Genomic DNA, 15,293 nt, shown 5'->3' on the forward strand with positions numbered 1-15,293 from the left:
CTTAATACCATACCTGAAGGCCCTAGAAAAAAATCAGACATACCCAAGAGGAGTAGATGGCTGGAAATAATCAAACTCAAGATTAAAATCAATAAAGTAGAAACAAAGAGAATAATTCAAAGAATCAATGAACCAAGAGCTGGTTCTTCAAGAAAATCAACAAGGTAGTCAAACTAACTAAAAGGCAGAGAGACACTGTCCAAATCAACAAAATAAAAAATGAAAAGGGAGACCTAACAACAGATCCTGAGTAAATCTGACAATGGGTTAATATCCAAAATACATAGAGACCTCAAGACACTAAACACTACCAAACCCAATTATTATTGAATTAAAAATGGGACTGAGCTAAACAGGCAATTCTCAGTAGAAAGTTCAACATCCTTAGTTATCAGGGAAATGCAAATCAAATTGACTCTGAGATTCCTTCTTACATCTATCAGAATGGCTAAGATAAAAAACTCAAGTGAGCATGTACTGATGGAGGTATGGAGAAAGGGGAACTCTTCTCCTTTGCTGGTGGGAGTTCAAATTTATACAACCACTTTGGAAGCCAATCTGGATATTTCTCAGAAAATTGAGTATAGTGCTCAATGGTTGTAAAGACCCAGCTATACAACTCCTGGACATATACCCAAAAGATGTTCTACCATACAACAAGAACATTTACTTAGACATGTTCATAATAGCCTTATTTGTAATAGACAGAAATTGGAAACAACCCAAACCCATCTTGTTATCCAAACAAGATGGATAAAGAAACTCTGGTATATTTACACAATGGAATACTATTCAGCTATTAAAAACAAGGAAATCTTGAAAGTTGCAAGAAACAATCATCCTGAGTGAGGTAACCCAGACTCCGAAAGACATGGATGGTACAAACTCATCTATAAGTCAATATTTCCTCAACGTAATTGTCCTCTGAGAGGCTCGACCCAGCAGGGGATCAGAACAGATTCTGGGACTACCAGCTGCACTCTGGGCTGAGTGCACTGAGAGTGGTATGGAAGAATAGGGGGATAGAAGGACCCAGAGGGTCAGAAACCCCACAGGAAGACCATCAATACTTGTGGATTTGGACCCAGGGGACCTGCACCACCTGACACACTAACCAAGGACAATGAATGCAGAGAACCTAGACCCCCTGTTCAGATACAGCCAGTGGACAGCTCATTCTCAATAGTGATGGGGAGCAGGGACTGCCTCTGACAGGAACTCTGGTCCCTGTGATTTAATCACTCCTTTAGCAGGGAGGCCTTGTGCACACAAAGAAAGGGATACATGCTATCTGGATGAGACCTCATAGGCTGTGGTCAGAAGGTGGGAGAGGTGCCCCCCACAGAGGTCTATGGGAGGGGAATAGGGTAGAAGAGGGATGGAGGGTGGGAACGGGAAGATAAGAATGAGAGGATAACAATCAGGATGTAATATGAATAAATTACAATAAATAAATTTTAAGAAAGGAAATTTGACATCATTTTGAATAATCTGTCATCCTTGTAATTACAGCTGTTACATGTTGCTCAAATTCAAATTTGAAATTAGATATACAATCCGCCAACCCAGGGGAAAACAGCCTGGAAATATTCCCTCCCAAGAAGAAAGAACTTTGAGTCTTTGACCTCTTTATAAGTGCCCTATTTTATTTCATAGAAGCCAATTACTTCAACAAAGATACAGTAATTCCAGAACAAATTCTGTAATTAGAATTTCTCCCCAGCTTTTAGTGATAGCAAAATTATTTTCTCCTGAAGAAAAGCTAAGGTTCAGCTCTACTGAAAAAGAATTGAGAATATCTGCTGAATACACAAAATCATAGAGGACATGTTTCTGAAGAATATTTTCATGAGTTTCTGTACAGGAACTGATGTGGTCTATGCTTGTGCTATGGATCAGAACAAACTTCAAGGTTGCTTTCTTTGTTTCCATTATGCAACTTGTGTCTTCACCCACGCATAACAAAACCAAAGAAAAGATGTGACTTGAATTCCAAGTGTTATTTTTGAAATTAGCCTCGCTTAGGGAAGCTTTTGGCTTTCAATACTGAAATCTGGAAGGATTACAATCTACTCATGAAACAAGCGTGATGTGGAAGAGTATGATGTGGAAGAGGCCAACTCATTCCCTGGCAAGTGCCTCATTCGAAGTCTGAGTTTACTCTTTCCCTCTTTTTGATTTAAACAAGATTACTTCAGCTTCATACAAAGTATTATTTCTGTTACCCACTTCCTGAAGGTATTAATTACAGCAATTGTTTTCTCTATTTTTAATTCTAGTTTTAAATAAATAGTCTAAAATTTTCTCAAGAGTCAACTTAGATAAGATCAAACTCTAAGAGAAAACAGGGAAATGGAACCTGGCATCACTCAGGAAACTCAAAGTGGTTCTTCTCATTATCTCGACAGACTGACAGCAGTTGTGAGCTTAAATTGCTAAAACACTAGGCACAAAGGATGCATAGGTACAAAACGATACCAAGGTAGTGCAAAACACTTTACAGGAAAGCAGCCGAACCCATCTGATTAGAGAAGTCAAATGTGGTCAAGATGTAAAGTTTTTCAAGCATTTTTAAACAGTGAGTTTTTACCTGAAGCAAGACTTCTGCCAAACCCAATGCAGAAAGCATACAGAAACAGGGTTACTCGGGTAGCATTGGGCCCACTAGTGAGCACCGCATAAGCCCCAAGACTTAACAGCGTCTTAAAAACTGTTCTAGAAAATCAGTGAGTGTCGCCTTACTATCTTACTAGCTTCTAAATCTCAGATACTTTAGTCTTTCTGAGTGTGGGAGCACATATCAAGTACGTAGTGCAGCACGCAGCTAAGGGTAAGATGGCCAACTGATGACACCCACTCCTCTTACTTTCATCGTATGGTAATGGCAAACACTGCATTTACTTACTGAACCTTGACAACATCCCAGGCTTCAGTTAAAGGGCTGAATAAGTGTCATCATTATAGGTGATGACCTTGGGACCCAGAGAGGTTAGTTTATTAAATACAAATAATTGGTTGTAAAATTGGACCATACCTTGAATTTATTGCCAGAGTTCAATTAATTCTTATCAACCAAACACAGACTCAGCATACCTTTTTATAAGCAATCTCTTGATCTTTGATCTCTTTCTCACTATCTGAGGTTTCCAGAAAAACAGGACCAACTGGAGATAAGACAGACCTTTATCACATGAACCAAAAAAAGCCAATGATTACGATCAATCTGAATCCCAAGGCCTGAGAACTGGGAATTCCATCCAGGTGATAGTTGGCAAACAGAAAATCAATCACTGAAGACAGCAAATGGCCAGGGTGGGACATGAGAGCCTTTCTATGTTGTGCTTCCTTTTAAGGTCCTCATTGGAGAGCTGGGGTCTGGTCTTGCGGAATTCCATTTGGCATTCTTCATTCACACAGTGGGTCTCCGTCTTCTCCTTCACAGCTGAAATTATCTGCCTGACGGTTGAAACATACATGCACAAATCTCCTTTAAGTCAAAGCTAAGCTCTTTCTATGGCCTAAAGTGGAGCTGCTTCTGTGGTGAGGACATCCTCTTCCTTGTGTCTTGAGAGTATTACACTGTTCTGCTCATCTATTCCTGAGATATTTGTTTAACACAATCCCTGGGTAAGCTGCTTTGCTCACAGAACCCTCAACAGAATGAAAGTAATAATGGTAGGTAATGATGGTAGATAATAGTGGTAGGTAATGATGCTTTTTGCATCAATAATAGTAGACATATATGGAGCATTTACTCTGTGAGGGATACTGTATTGAACACTGCAACCAATTTACTACATTTACTCTGTCGTTCAGAGGACCAGCATTTCAGATTGACATAAGAACAAAGTAGAACATGAGACCATAAAGCAGGTGGCTGCAAGCGTTAGTAGTCAGTCCAGTGAAGAAACAGGCAGGAATTCTATGCCCAAATGCTGTAGGCAAATGCAGTCAAGTCTGAGCCAAGAAAAATGTTAAAGGTATAGAAGGGGAAGACATTTGGGATATGCAAATGCAATTAGGAGTCAGTTTGGGCCTGGAAGCTGTGGAATAATGTGAGAACAGGAGGAGGGATGTGGTCCAGGAAAGTAGAAAGCGGAGGGCTGGGGTTTCCAGGAGTAGAAGCATTTGGGGAGCAGCCTGCTCTGGGATTGTAGTCTTGAGATGACTTTCTTAGTTCTCTGATATAGTACTTCTTAGGTTCTCTCTGTGAGTCAGGGAAACATGATCTTATTAGTGCTTGGAAAGGACAACTTGTCAGCTGCCAAGGCAGCTCAGAGAGGAAAGCTAAAGGCATGTCAGAGGCTCATGCATTGTGCTGTCATGAGGTATAGGGAACCCTGGAAGCCACACCATGACAGAACACAGCAGAGATTCAGTGACTGACTCTGAGGTGTCAATGAATGGTGCAATGAGACAAGGCAGATGGGTGCTTCTGAGTGTGTGTGGCTAGAGGTCAGAAGGCTAGGGCTTTGGAAGGGGGTGATGCTGAGTCCGTATTATGCATATGGATGCTAAAGAAAGTGTGCGAATGGAGATGCCCACATTCTGGGAGGTACAGTAGGGAGACAGTGGGTTATCTCTGAGAAGCAGAGCCTCACGGAAGTCATAGCCACCAAATCAGGAAGATAAAGAATGAAACAGCCTAAGTGACAGGTCTTGGTAGTAGATAGTTTCCAAAGGAATACTGTCTTAGAGTCCTAGCTAGGAAGTATCCTCTGCCAACCCATCCTGTCATACAAATAAGGAACGTCCCTCAAGCAGGTTTCAGGATGCTGTTTCTATTTTAATTTTCTATTCCTCATTCTAGAGAGACATCCTTTGGCCTTTGTATCCACCTCCATGCATTTCCCCTGCAGAAGGGGCCATGCTGTTCCCATAGCTGGATGGAATCAACTGGACAACATTTGCCTTTGACATGAGGTTCATCAGCAAGGAATAGACTTGTAACCAGCAGCTTTGCCTCTCTATGGGCTCCATGATGGCATCTTTCTGTTATTATTAAAGGTAGATTGGACCCCATGAAAACCATGTTAACACTTATGGAGGCTTTCTGTTGCACTTGAAAGAATCTATGCTCTTAGATGTCTGACCATGGCCTGATGGGAGTCAGAGATCTTATTAAGACACCCTCTACCCCTTTAACTTACTACAGTTGGCAAAATGGCTTGTTTCAACAGCCCGGCCTTGTGCACCCTCCACTCTGCTACTCTGAAGACTCTTGTACCTGAGTTCTCTAGGGCTTTCCTCTTCTTACCTTCAGGTCTTTCCTAATGCACCTCCACCTTGGTGAGGCCCCTGGGTGCACCTTCCCCTTTATGTCTCACAGAGCCTCCTCCACTAACTGCCTGTATGGAAATGGCATTTACTTGTTGTTTTGTTTTTTCTTACTTTATCCAACCCTTGATGAATAGACATTTGGTCTTGTTCACAGCTGCCACAGCCTAAGTAATATCATATCTCCAAATATGCCTTCCAGATGCGTGATCAGGCTCAGATGATTGTCTTTCATAAAATGAGGTCACATTGTCTTTTTTTTATTTTAATTGTAAATACATGTGTGTTTATATTTGTCATGGTCCACTAGGACACATGCTCTATCAAGGTAGAGGTCATAAGCTACTCAGTGACTATAATATACCACAGTCAGGTACATATGAGGTGATTTCTTATTATGTAATCAATAAATATTAAAATACTCAGAGTTTAATCATAGAGTAGATAGGTACATAGTATTTGGATTCCCTTGTTACCACTGTTCTGGGACCTTCCATTTTGTACAAAGGTCATCAAACCACTCTGGTTTAACAGAGACTTCTCTCAATATAACTTGATGAAGGACCTGGACATGATTCTGTCATAGCTGGTGTCTGTAGGGACATTCCACTTTTGGTCCCAAGGTCAGAGAGACCAAGAGAAACCAGCTGAGTCTCCCTGGATCAGGGAGTCTGCTGCTCACTGCTACTAGGAAGAAGAGGCTCAGGAGCCACTGTGTGGGTTTGAACACATGATCTCTGGCCATGTTTTCCTCCTGTCCAGTTGCATTGTTGCAGATTTGCACAGTGTTCAGGTAGCTCTTCTGAGAGAAGGTCTAGCTGCTGAAGGAAAACACAAAATGGAGTGTGTAAGGATTAGGATGATAAGATAGGGAGCCATGATGTCATGCTACACTGGTCAGCTAGACACAAGCTAGAGCCATCTGGGAAGAGGGTCCTCAGATGAGAAAATGCCTCCATTAGATTGCCTGTATATCTTGCTTAATAATGAATGTGGGAGGCCCCAGTCCACTGTGGATGGTGTCACCCTGAGTAGGTGGTCCTGAGTTGTAGGTGGTCAGGCTTAGCAAGCATTGGAGGTCAAGGAGGTAAGCAGAATTCCTCCATAGCTTCTAGGTTCCTGACTTAAGATACTGCTTTGGTTTCCCCTGATGGTCAACTGTAATTTGTAAGCCAAATAAACCCTCTGGTCTCCAATTTGCGTTCAGTCATGGTGTTTTATCATAGCAATAGAGAGTAACTAGGACACATGAAGAGAAATGTGTAGGTCCAGGGATCTGAGCTGCTATTTCCATAAAGGCAGAAAACCAGATACTACTGAGAAAGCCCAAATCACTCACCAAAACAATGTATGTTTGCCAAGCTATTTTACCAAAGACAATAGATTTACTTAGGGGCCATAAGCTTATACTTACCATTCATTCTTAATCCTAAACAATATCCCCCCATGAATCTATCTTAGAAGTTTTTTTTCAGAGAAAAAAATTCATGATGTTTTAAAAACTTTTAAAAATTATTTTTAAATTATGTACATATCTGTTTGTAGTGGTCCAGGGCATCCAGTAAAGGGCGTTGGACCCCCTAGAGCTGGAGTTACAGGGGATTGTGAGCTCTCAGTCATAGATGCTGTGCATCTAAGTTCTGTAAGAGAAGCTCAAACTCCTGAGTCATTCCTCAGGCCTGGTCTGTCACCTTTGACTTTGTTGTGAGCTGCTGGCTTTGAGCAATGCTGAAAAGCAGAGTCGGTTATTCACAACTTTGTAGAGCTGTAATTTTGGAACCACACCATTCCTATGTGCATCTACTAAAAGCAAACCTAAACGTGACTCTCACCTGTGAGCATTTCTTACTTTTTTCTTTTTCACATGTCCCTCTGTTAACCCCTATGGGGTTGCTAGGAAGGCATTTATGAGGTACAAAGGCTCTGTAGTGGGTGTGTTGAACTAGTAGCAGAGTATAGTAGATACCTAGCTTATAGTGGCTGAAAAGGCAAGCTCCACTACTTGGGATTTTTGTTCTGACACAGAAAATGAATAATTAGTACTTCTCTTCCATTCAAATAGCAGGAGAAAGTGTGGAGTAACTGCAAACCTGAGCCAATCACCCTGTTACAGCTGTGTGGGGGCATGAGTAGACCAAGGCCAATCTCCAGGTGTGACAACAAGACATGTAACGCTAGAGTCTGAAATGGTCACATCCACACCACTGCCTTCTTACTTAAAGCAATTCTCCTATGAGTAGTAGGCTGGGTAATTCAGACTTTGCATCAATTCTCTACCACACTCTTACCAGTAAGATCCCCTCTTTGATTTGCCTGGCTCGATCTCCTAACTGAAATGCCAGCTCCTCCACCTGCTGCCTCAAGGCCTCCCGTAAAGTCCTCAGGTGCTCAGCCTCTTCCCTGCAGGAAGACAACAGAAAAGCAAACTTCAAAATTACCACTGAGTGCAGCCTTCCATATCCCATGCACAAAGTGGGGCCTACCTTGGCATTTCTTTTCTTAATTTTAGGTGTAGTGGTGTGTGTGTGTGTGTGTGTGTGTGTGTGTGTGTGTGTGTGTGTGTGTGTGTGTGTGTGTGTAGCAGAAGGAAACTTGCAAGTACTTCTCTAGACAAAACTCAGGTTATTGGGCTGGGCACAAGTGCCTTTATCCACTCTTAAGCTATCTCACCCCCTGTGACAACAATGCACATTTCTAAACTCCAATAATGCCCCCCCCCCGTGTTTGCTTCTGCATGAGTCCCATCCCCATCAATTAAATAAAACCTGCTGTCCTTTCTGGCATTCCCATTGGATTGCCCCTCTTCTGACCTTCTCAAATAGCCTCAATCTTCAGTAATGAGGGTACCCATTCAGGGATGGCTCTCCTGGTTTCACACTGAGAAAGCAAAACTAAGACCATGAAAGCAAAGAAGAGCTGCCTGATTTCTTATTATCCCTGCTCCACCATGCTCATCTGGCCTGCCTGGCCTGATCACCTTCCCTTGCTCCAGGTGTGGGGTCTGGTACTTTTATGCTTTCTTTAGATAATTACCTTTCCTCTTCTGACATGTCCCTGGAAAAGAGTGCCTGCTGTCCTGTGTAGTGCTGCTCCATTTCCTCTAAGTGCTCCTGGAAACTCTGGCACACCATCTTCATGGTTTCCATCTCATAGACCGTGCACTGACAAAAACAAGAAAGACTTGAGAATGGTGACACTTCTGTTAGTATGGCTGGAGGGGTCTGCCTTCCTTCCCAGTTGGAATTCACTGTTTGCGAAGAAGCTGAACTGCTAATATCTTTTGAGGGGCCAGGGAGGCCCCTCCCATAGCTTTGGAAGAAATTAGAGATTGTGTTTTCCTAAGACAAAAGAGAACAGTTGCTGAATGGTGCTTGGGTGAGAATTAATCATGTCTATGGGTATCCAAGCTAGTGCTAGACAGTACATAGATTCAAGAAAATGGACAGAGGAGAACAGAAAGAGAAACAGAACAAAATTACACTTGGAAAAATGGAGACTCCTTTAATCTTGTTCAATGTTGGTACCCACTACCTCATCACTCCCAGTGTCAAGAATATTGAACACATCTACTCATATGTATTTGTTCAAGAAAATCTGCTTAGAATGCTTTTTACTAGTGTACCCTTGATTAGTCACATCCTTTGAAGAGGGAAATCTGGAGGATCCATTCTACCTGTCTAACAACCACAACTGAGAGAAATGTTAGGTGTCCATGATCTCTAGGAGCAAGAATCAAGACTTTAGCTCTACCTGCCTGTACACCCCCTCAGTCTTAAACCCTTCATGTCTCTCTCTCTGTTCTTGATCTAATATTCTTGCAACCTCCACAAGCTATTAAGTTCTCTATAGCTAATAACTCTGATCTGTAATGAGCTAACTACTCTGGCATACCATTTGGCCATGCCTCTAACATGACTACCCCCTATTATTTAATTAAAGTGTGTGCCTAAGAAAGCTCAATGCTGTCAGAAGTCGCACACACACACACACACACACACACACACACACACACACACACGCATGCATGAGCACTCACGCACACATGCACATGTGCACATGTCTGTTGTCTTTATTTGCATGTGTTTAGGAATAACTACTTGATGTCATGGTCTTGTACTTGGAAAAACAACAGGTTCTCACACTCATCAAGCACTCATTGCTTGCTGTTCTTCATCTAGGGGTACGGCCTTGTTTACTTTTTTCTGTACATGCTAACATGAAAACTACTGTAGTCTTTGTAGGTCTTGTGCAGTTGTCCAAGTTGATGAGAACTAATGGATGGACCATCCCTGTCATGTCCACATTGCCACACAACTGACACTCTAGTCTCTGGTTCTTATCCCTGAGCCTTAGATGTAGGGGTTGTGTTGTAGGTGTCCTCTTCGGGGAGGGGTACCATAAGGATCACTTATTCTCTGTGTTTTAACCAGCTGTGGTTCTTCCTAATAAGACTCCATCTGTTGCAAAAGGAAGCTTCTTTCTGATGCTGAGCACTGCACCGAGTAAGCGCCACCAGGGATGCAGGCACAGTGGCACAGACTCTAGTCTTCCTTCTTAAGGGTTCACAGTTGTTAACAGTGTGTTGTACAATCCAGAAGTGTCTTTCTTAAGGACTTGAGAGCTGCTCCAGTGAATTGAACTCTGCTAGAAGTCTCTGTGGAAGGATGGGATTGCATGGGCTTTGGAGAAGTAATTTAAGTGAAGCTCATTTGACTTCCAGGCCACAGAATCCACCACCCTCTCTGCCTCTGTTCCAGGAAAGCCCAAGGTTTAAAAAAAACTTTATCCTCAAAACCACATGGCCAAGATCATGGCAGCTTTGTGATTATTGTTTTCCCTAGAAGTGTTTAAACACAGTCAGCTCACAAACACATCTGGCCTTTTGCTATTTTCTTCTTTGCTAGCTCCACTGAGCTCTGGCTCTCCCCTCTCTCTCACTGTCTCTTTGATGTGTCCACATCACTCCTGCACAGATCAAAATGAAGTCCAGTTCTTTCCTTTACCATCAGTAGTTACCAAATCAAATCTGTTTTCACCACTTTAACTGATGTCCTCTGTGTATCATTGAACCACCGAGCCCAGTAAATCTGTGGGGCACTGTGCTGATTTGCTGATGTTGTATCTGCTCTCCCCTTGTTTTGCAGCCTGTATTGGATGATTCTTTGTGTCCATATATGACCCAGGGGCCCAAGGCCATGAACCACTTGACTTTAAGTGGTATTAATGTTGGTGGATGTCTAGCTACCTCTATCAGGTCCTTTCAGATCACTAGAAGCTGCTGGATCCTGCTCACCCTCCTTCTCTCCTTTCCTCTCTTAAAAATATTTTTATTTCTTTTTACATGTATATTTATATTATTACACATATATAAAATAAACTATATATAGCAAGAAGAACCACGAATCAATCAGGAATTATATTAATGTTACATTCATACTTTCCTTTCCTCTTAACACAAATAGTAGGAATTTATTCTAAGACTGATACTTTGTTATGAAAACTACATAATTTTGTTTTGAGTTATTTTATACTGAAGTGTGTATTTAGCTTTAAAATGAGTGAACCTGAACCAGCTTGGGGAAGTCTTTGACACATGCTGATGTTGGCAAGAGTGCTTAAAATATTACCAAATATTACTCATAAAAATGCAAAGGATCTCGGAGTCCATGTAAGCATCTTTTGTAGATAAGTATGTAGACACAAATTCTTTAATGGCTACATCTGTAGTGAAAAATGTGATCAGATAGCATGAGCAGGTACCTGTTCCTCAGGAGGAAACTGATTCAGTGTTTCAAGCCAATTCAGGTATCTACTTTCGAAGTCCAAGAGGCAGCAAGGCCAGGCCATGGCAGCACAGTGCTCAAGCTGGCCCTGGCGTCAAGTCTTAGCTTGATGTTTGGGGAAAACCCTTTGAGATTGGATGATAAGGAGTGTGGAGCTTAGATTTGGTGATTGCACAGGGAGACTTGTGGAAAAGTTGGAGGAAGGTTAAAAGGACCCAGAGAGGACAGGAGCTCTACAATTAGACCAACAGAGCAAACTAACCAGGACCCAGGAGGGCTTGAGGAGACTGACCATGCATGGACTGGACCTAGCCCTCCTACACAGATATAGTCAATGGGCAGCTCAGCCTGCATGTGGGTCTCCTTGTAAGGGGACATGGACTCTGTTGCATGCTTTTTGATCACATCCCTCTGCCTGGGCTACCTTGCCAGGCCAAAGGAGAAGATGTGCTCAGTCCTGATATGACTTGATGTGCCTTTGTTGGGGGGAGGTGGCTCCTGTTTAGTGAGGAGTATGGAAGGGGTGATAGAAGGAAGAGGGAGGGAGGATGGGACAGGGAGGAGAGGTGGGGGTGTCTACGATCTGGATTTAAAGTGAATAAATAAATATTAAAAAAAAAAAAACCTGTAGTGCTGTGAAAAATTCTGTAGTGCTGCCACCTCCTGGTCATGCAGAAGTACACAATTTAACTGAAGAACTAGCAAAAACATTTCAGACTAAAGGAAACCCAGGCAAGGGAACTAAAGGGTGAGGGGTGGGGTGGAGGTGGGCAGAAGTGTTGATCTCTCTCTCTCTCTCTCTCTCTCTCTCTCTCTCTCTCTCTCTCTCTCTCTCTCTCTCCTATGTAAAGTTTGCATCAAACATATAAAATCCAAGGTCTGCTCTACTGGCACAATCCATTAATCAAGTTTCAACAGTCAGAGTGGCAATATAGAAACAAAACAAAACTACAGCATGAGTTTTCACTTTCTAATAGACGTTTTCAAAGTTTGCACAATTTCTTTTTTTTTAAACTAAGTCTATAAATATTATAGAAGAGTATTTAATGCATAAAAATCTTATTTCTAATGCATCTTATTCTGGAAATATGTTTGGTTTTGACTTACCATATTTTAATTAAACTACTCCTAAGAATTCATATGTAAAAGGTTAATTATATGAACAAATCAGTTTTCCATTAACAGATTATTGCTACCTGATGTACACATAACAATCTATAATTGCATCCACAAACCAGCTCTTCTAGGTAAGTAGGAAGAACACAAACTAACTGTGCATTTCTCCATTGTGTCAAACATCATGAGGTAAAAGACAATAGTGGAGGGCGGATGCTTTTTCTTTCTTTTTTTAATTTATTAATTACTCATTTATATTACTACACACATATACAATAAACTACCTATAACAAGAAGAACTACAACCCTTATTCTGGCTCATTCTTAAATATTCTAAATGTCTGGTGTCTTGCAATCTGAAAACTAGTTTCTCAGTTTATGTTAGGCTTATGTAGAATTCTATATGTGAAAAGTTCATATGATAATTTACTGATCTTTCACATAATCACTCTTTTTTTCAAGTTAAATTTTATTATTCAGATTACATCCCGATTTATCATACACTCATTTTTATCTTCCTGTTCCCCCTCCCTGTCTCCCTCTTTCACCCTATTTCCCTCTTCTAGACCTGGGACAGAAGGAGACCTCCTCCCCCACCATATGATCTCAGCCTATCAGGTCTCATCTGGACAGCCTGTTTCCCCTTCCTCTGAGTGCCACCAGGCCTCCCCACCATGGGGAAGTGATCAAATAGGGGGCACCAGAGTTCATTTCATAATCAGTCTCCACTCTCCACACAACTGTGGAGAATGCACTGTCCATTGGCTACATCTGAATATGGGGTCTAGGTTTACGGCGTGCATTGTCCTTGGTTGGCACAGCAGTTTGTGCTGGCCTCTGTGGGTCCAGATCTGCCAGCCTTGACGGTCTTCTTGTAGGGTTCCTGGACCCTCTGGATCCCTTTATCTCTCCATTCTCCTATACCACTCTCTCCTGGGGTTCCAATAACAAGTCCCATCATCTGTCCCAATCCCCTGCTGAGTGAAGACTCTCAGAAGACACCCATGTTGAGCTAGTATCCAAGTATGAGTATATACCACGTGTCTCTTTCTGGGTCTGACTTAACTCACTCAGGATGATCATTTCTACTTCCATCCAACCCTACATCTGACAAAGGGCTAATATCCAAAATATATAAATAACTCAAGAAATTAAACACCACCAAACCAAATAACCCAGTTAAGAAATGGGATTCAGAGCTAAACAGAGAATTCTCAACAGAGGGCTATTGAATGGCTGAGAAACCCTTAAAGAAATGCTCAACATCCTTAGTCATGACAGAAATGCAAATCAAAATGAGTTTGAGGTCCTATCTTACACCCATCAGAATGGCTAAGATAAAAAACTCAAGTCACACTGACCCACACAGGACTACTATTAAGACTGGAATGTGGCAACATTTGGAAAATGGGACACAAATGATATCCCTGGCTTATTAAACAATTTCCCCCATTTTGGCCCCTTCAAAGGTATTATTCATCCTAAATCAGCCTGAAGAAACCTTTAGAGAATAACGTCCCATTTCCACCAAGGGGGGTTGAATAGTGTTCTGTTTATTCTCTTGGTCTACATATGCTTATTTTCATTGGGAATTGGTTATAAAGTATTGTTGGTGTTTTACAGAGAGGAAACTAGGTTTGACTCAGGGACGTCTCTCTTTTCTTTTATCTTTTTTTTTTAAGATAAGGAGATAGAAGTTGAAAAGAAAGAAAGGGGGGTATACAAATATAAAAGGGAGATAGAACAAAGGGTAGATTATTGAATCTACTCCTCATTTCAAGGCCTTAATTGTTACTCACAAATAAGGTTATTCTTAAATTCAATGGTATTACATTTTGTATATTGATAAATCATGATTATGTAAAAAAACAGTCTAATTTTATCACAAGAATATATATTCTAGGTCTAATAGATAGATATGATTCTATAGATATATAAGGAAAAATAGTTAAATAAGGTCTTCAAAAGCCTCAGAGACCTGCAGAATATGGCATTTAAAGATGTTTTTATTATTCTAAAGATTCTTTGACAACAAGACAAGTTAACTCCAATACACAGCGTGCCTTAAAGAAAATGATGAGCATCAAAGACACTCCTTATGGAGTTGGTGTCAAATGTGGCAAACCAGGCACTGGGCAAAATATCCTCATTTTTGCCACAACAGAATTCTGCCTAAAAATAGGCAAATTTAGATGCAGGCAGAGTAGATGGCTGAACTCTGCCAAGACAGAGTAACCAAGTCCTCAATAGTTCCTGCCTCACATCTATGTCTGACAGATACATTGAACTAGAAGGCTGATGGTGATGCTCCAACATGATAGAGAGTTGGGTGACTGTTCAGGCAGTAAACTGTCTCTGTCATTTTTTTCATTTTGGAAGCTGCTAACCTGCATTCTGGTTCACTCGGGTATTTAAGTTTTATTCCTTTTCAAATCTCTGATGAGGTTGAAGACCAGATAGTTTAGTCTTTCAATTAAGCTTAGTAGGTTAGGGGTTAAGATGTTTTTAGATCAAGATAGATGTTTTAACTTAAAAGAGATTAGATATGATAGATATTGATCTTCATTCAGAAAGTTAGACCTAACAAGACAGAAAAGATGTTTACTTCAAGTTTGCCAAATACAAATAGCCAAATCACTATGAATATAACATTTATAGAATTTCTGATTGTCTCCTGGTTCTTCCTGCTGCATGTAGTTTATTTTATTCATGTATAATAATATAAGTGTATATGTTAAAAAAGAAACAATAAAAAAGTTTTTAAAAACTCAAGTGACAGCACAGGCTGGCAAGGATGTGGAGAAAGGGCAACACTCCTTCATTGTTGTTGTACAATTGCTTTGGAATCAGTCTGGTACTTTCTCAGAAAATTGGGAACAGGGCTACCACAAGAGCCAGCTATTCCACTCCTTGCAAAATACCTGAAAGTTGCTCCACCACACAACAATGAGATTTGCTCAACTATGTTCATAGCAGCCTTATTGTAATAGCCAGAATCTGGAAACAACCTAGATGTCCCTCAGTCAAAGAAGGGATAAAGAAACATGGTACATTTACACAATTAAAAGCAAGAAAATCCTGAAATTTATATACATAATCACTCTTATACAGATTTAG

At 41.0% G+C, this 15,293-nt stretch overlaps 1 protein-coding gene across 1 annotated transcript in view; it reads right to left on the reverse strand.

The window, feature by feature from the left end:
* Positions 1-1,531: 1,531 nt before the first annotated feature.
* The window catches only part of ITPRID1 (ITPR interacting domain containing 1), a 142,967-nt gene continuing 129,205 nt past the window's right edge, over positions 1,532-15,293 (reverse strand). Inside the window, exons 12-14 of the mRNA XM_084785201.1 lie at positions 8,311-8,438; positions 7,566-7,677; positions 1,532-6,098 (exon numbers count right to left, since the gene is read on the reverse strand). Coding sequence (XP_084641327.1) covers positions 5,940-6,098; positions 7,566-7,677; positions 8,311-8,438 — 399 coding nt within the window. The 3' untranslated portion in view covers positions 1,532-5,939. The remainder of the gene's footprint in view (positions 6,099-7,565; positions 7,678-8,310; positions 8,439-15,293) is intronic.

The sequence above is a fragment of the Acomys minous genome (assembly GCF_964271855.1).
Source record: "Acomys minous genome assembly, chromosome: 6".
NCBI classification, from domain to species: domain Eukaryota; kingdom Metazoa; phylum Chordata; class Mammalia; order Rodentia; family Muridae; genus Acomys; species Acomys minous.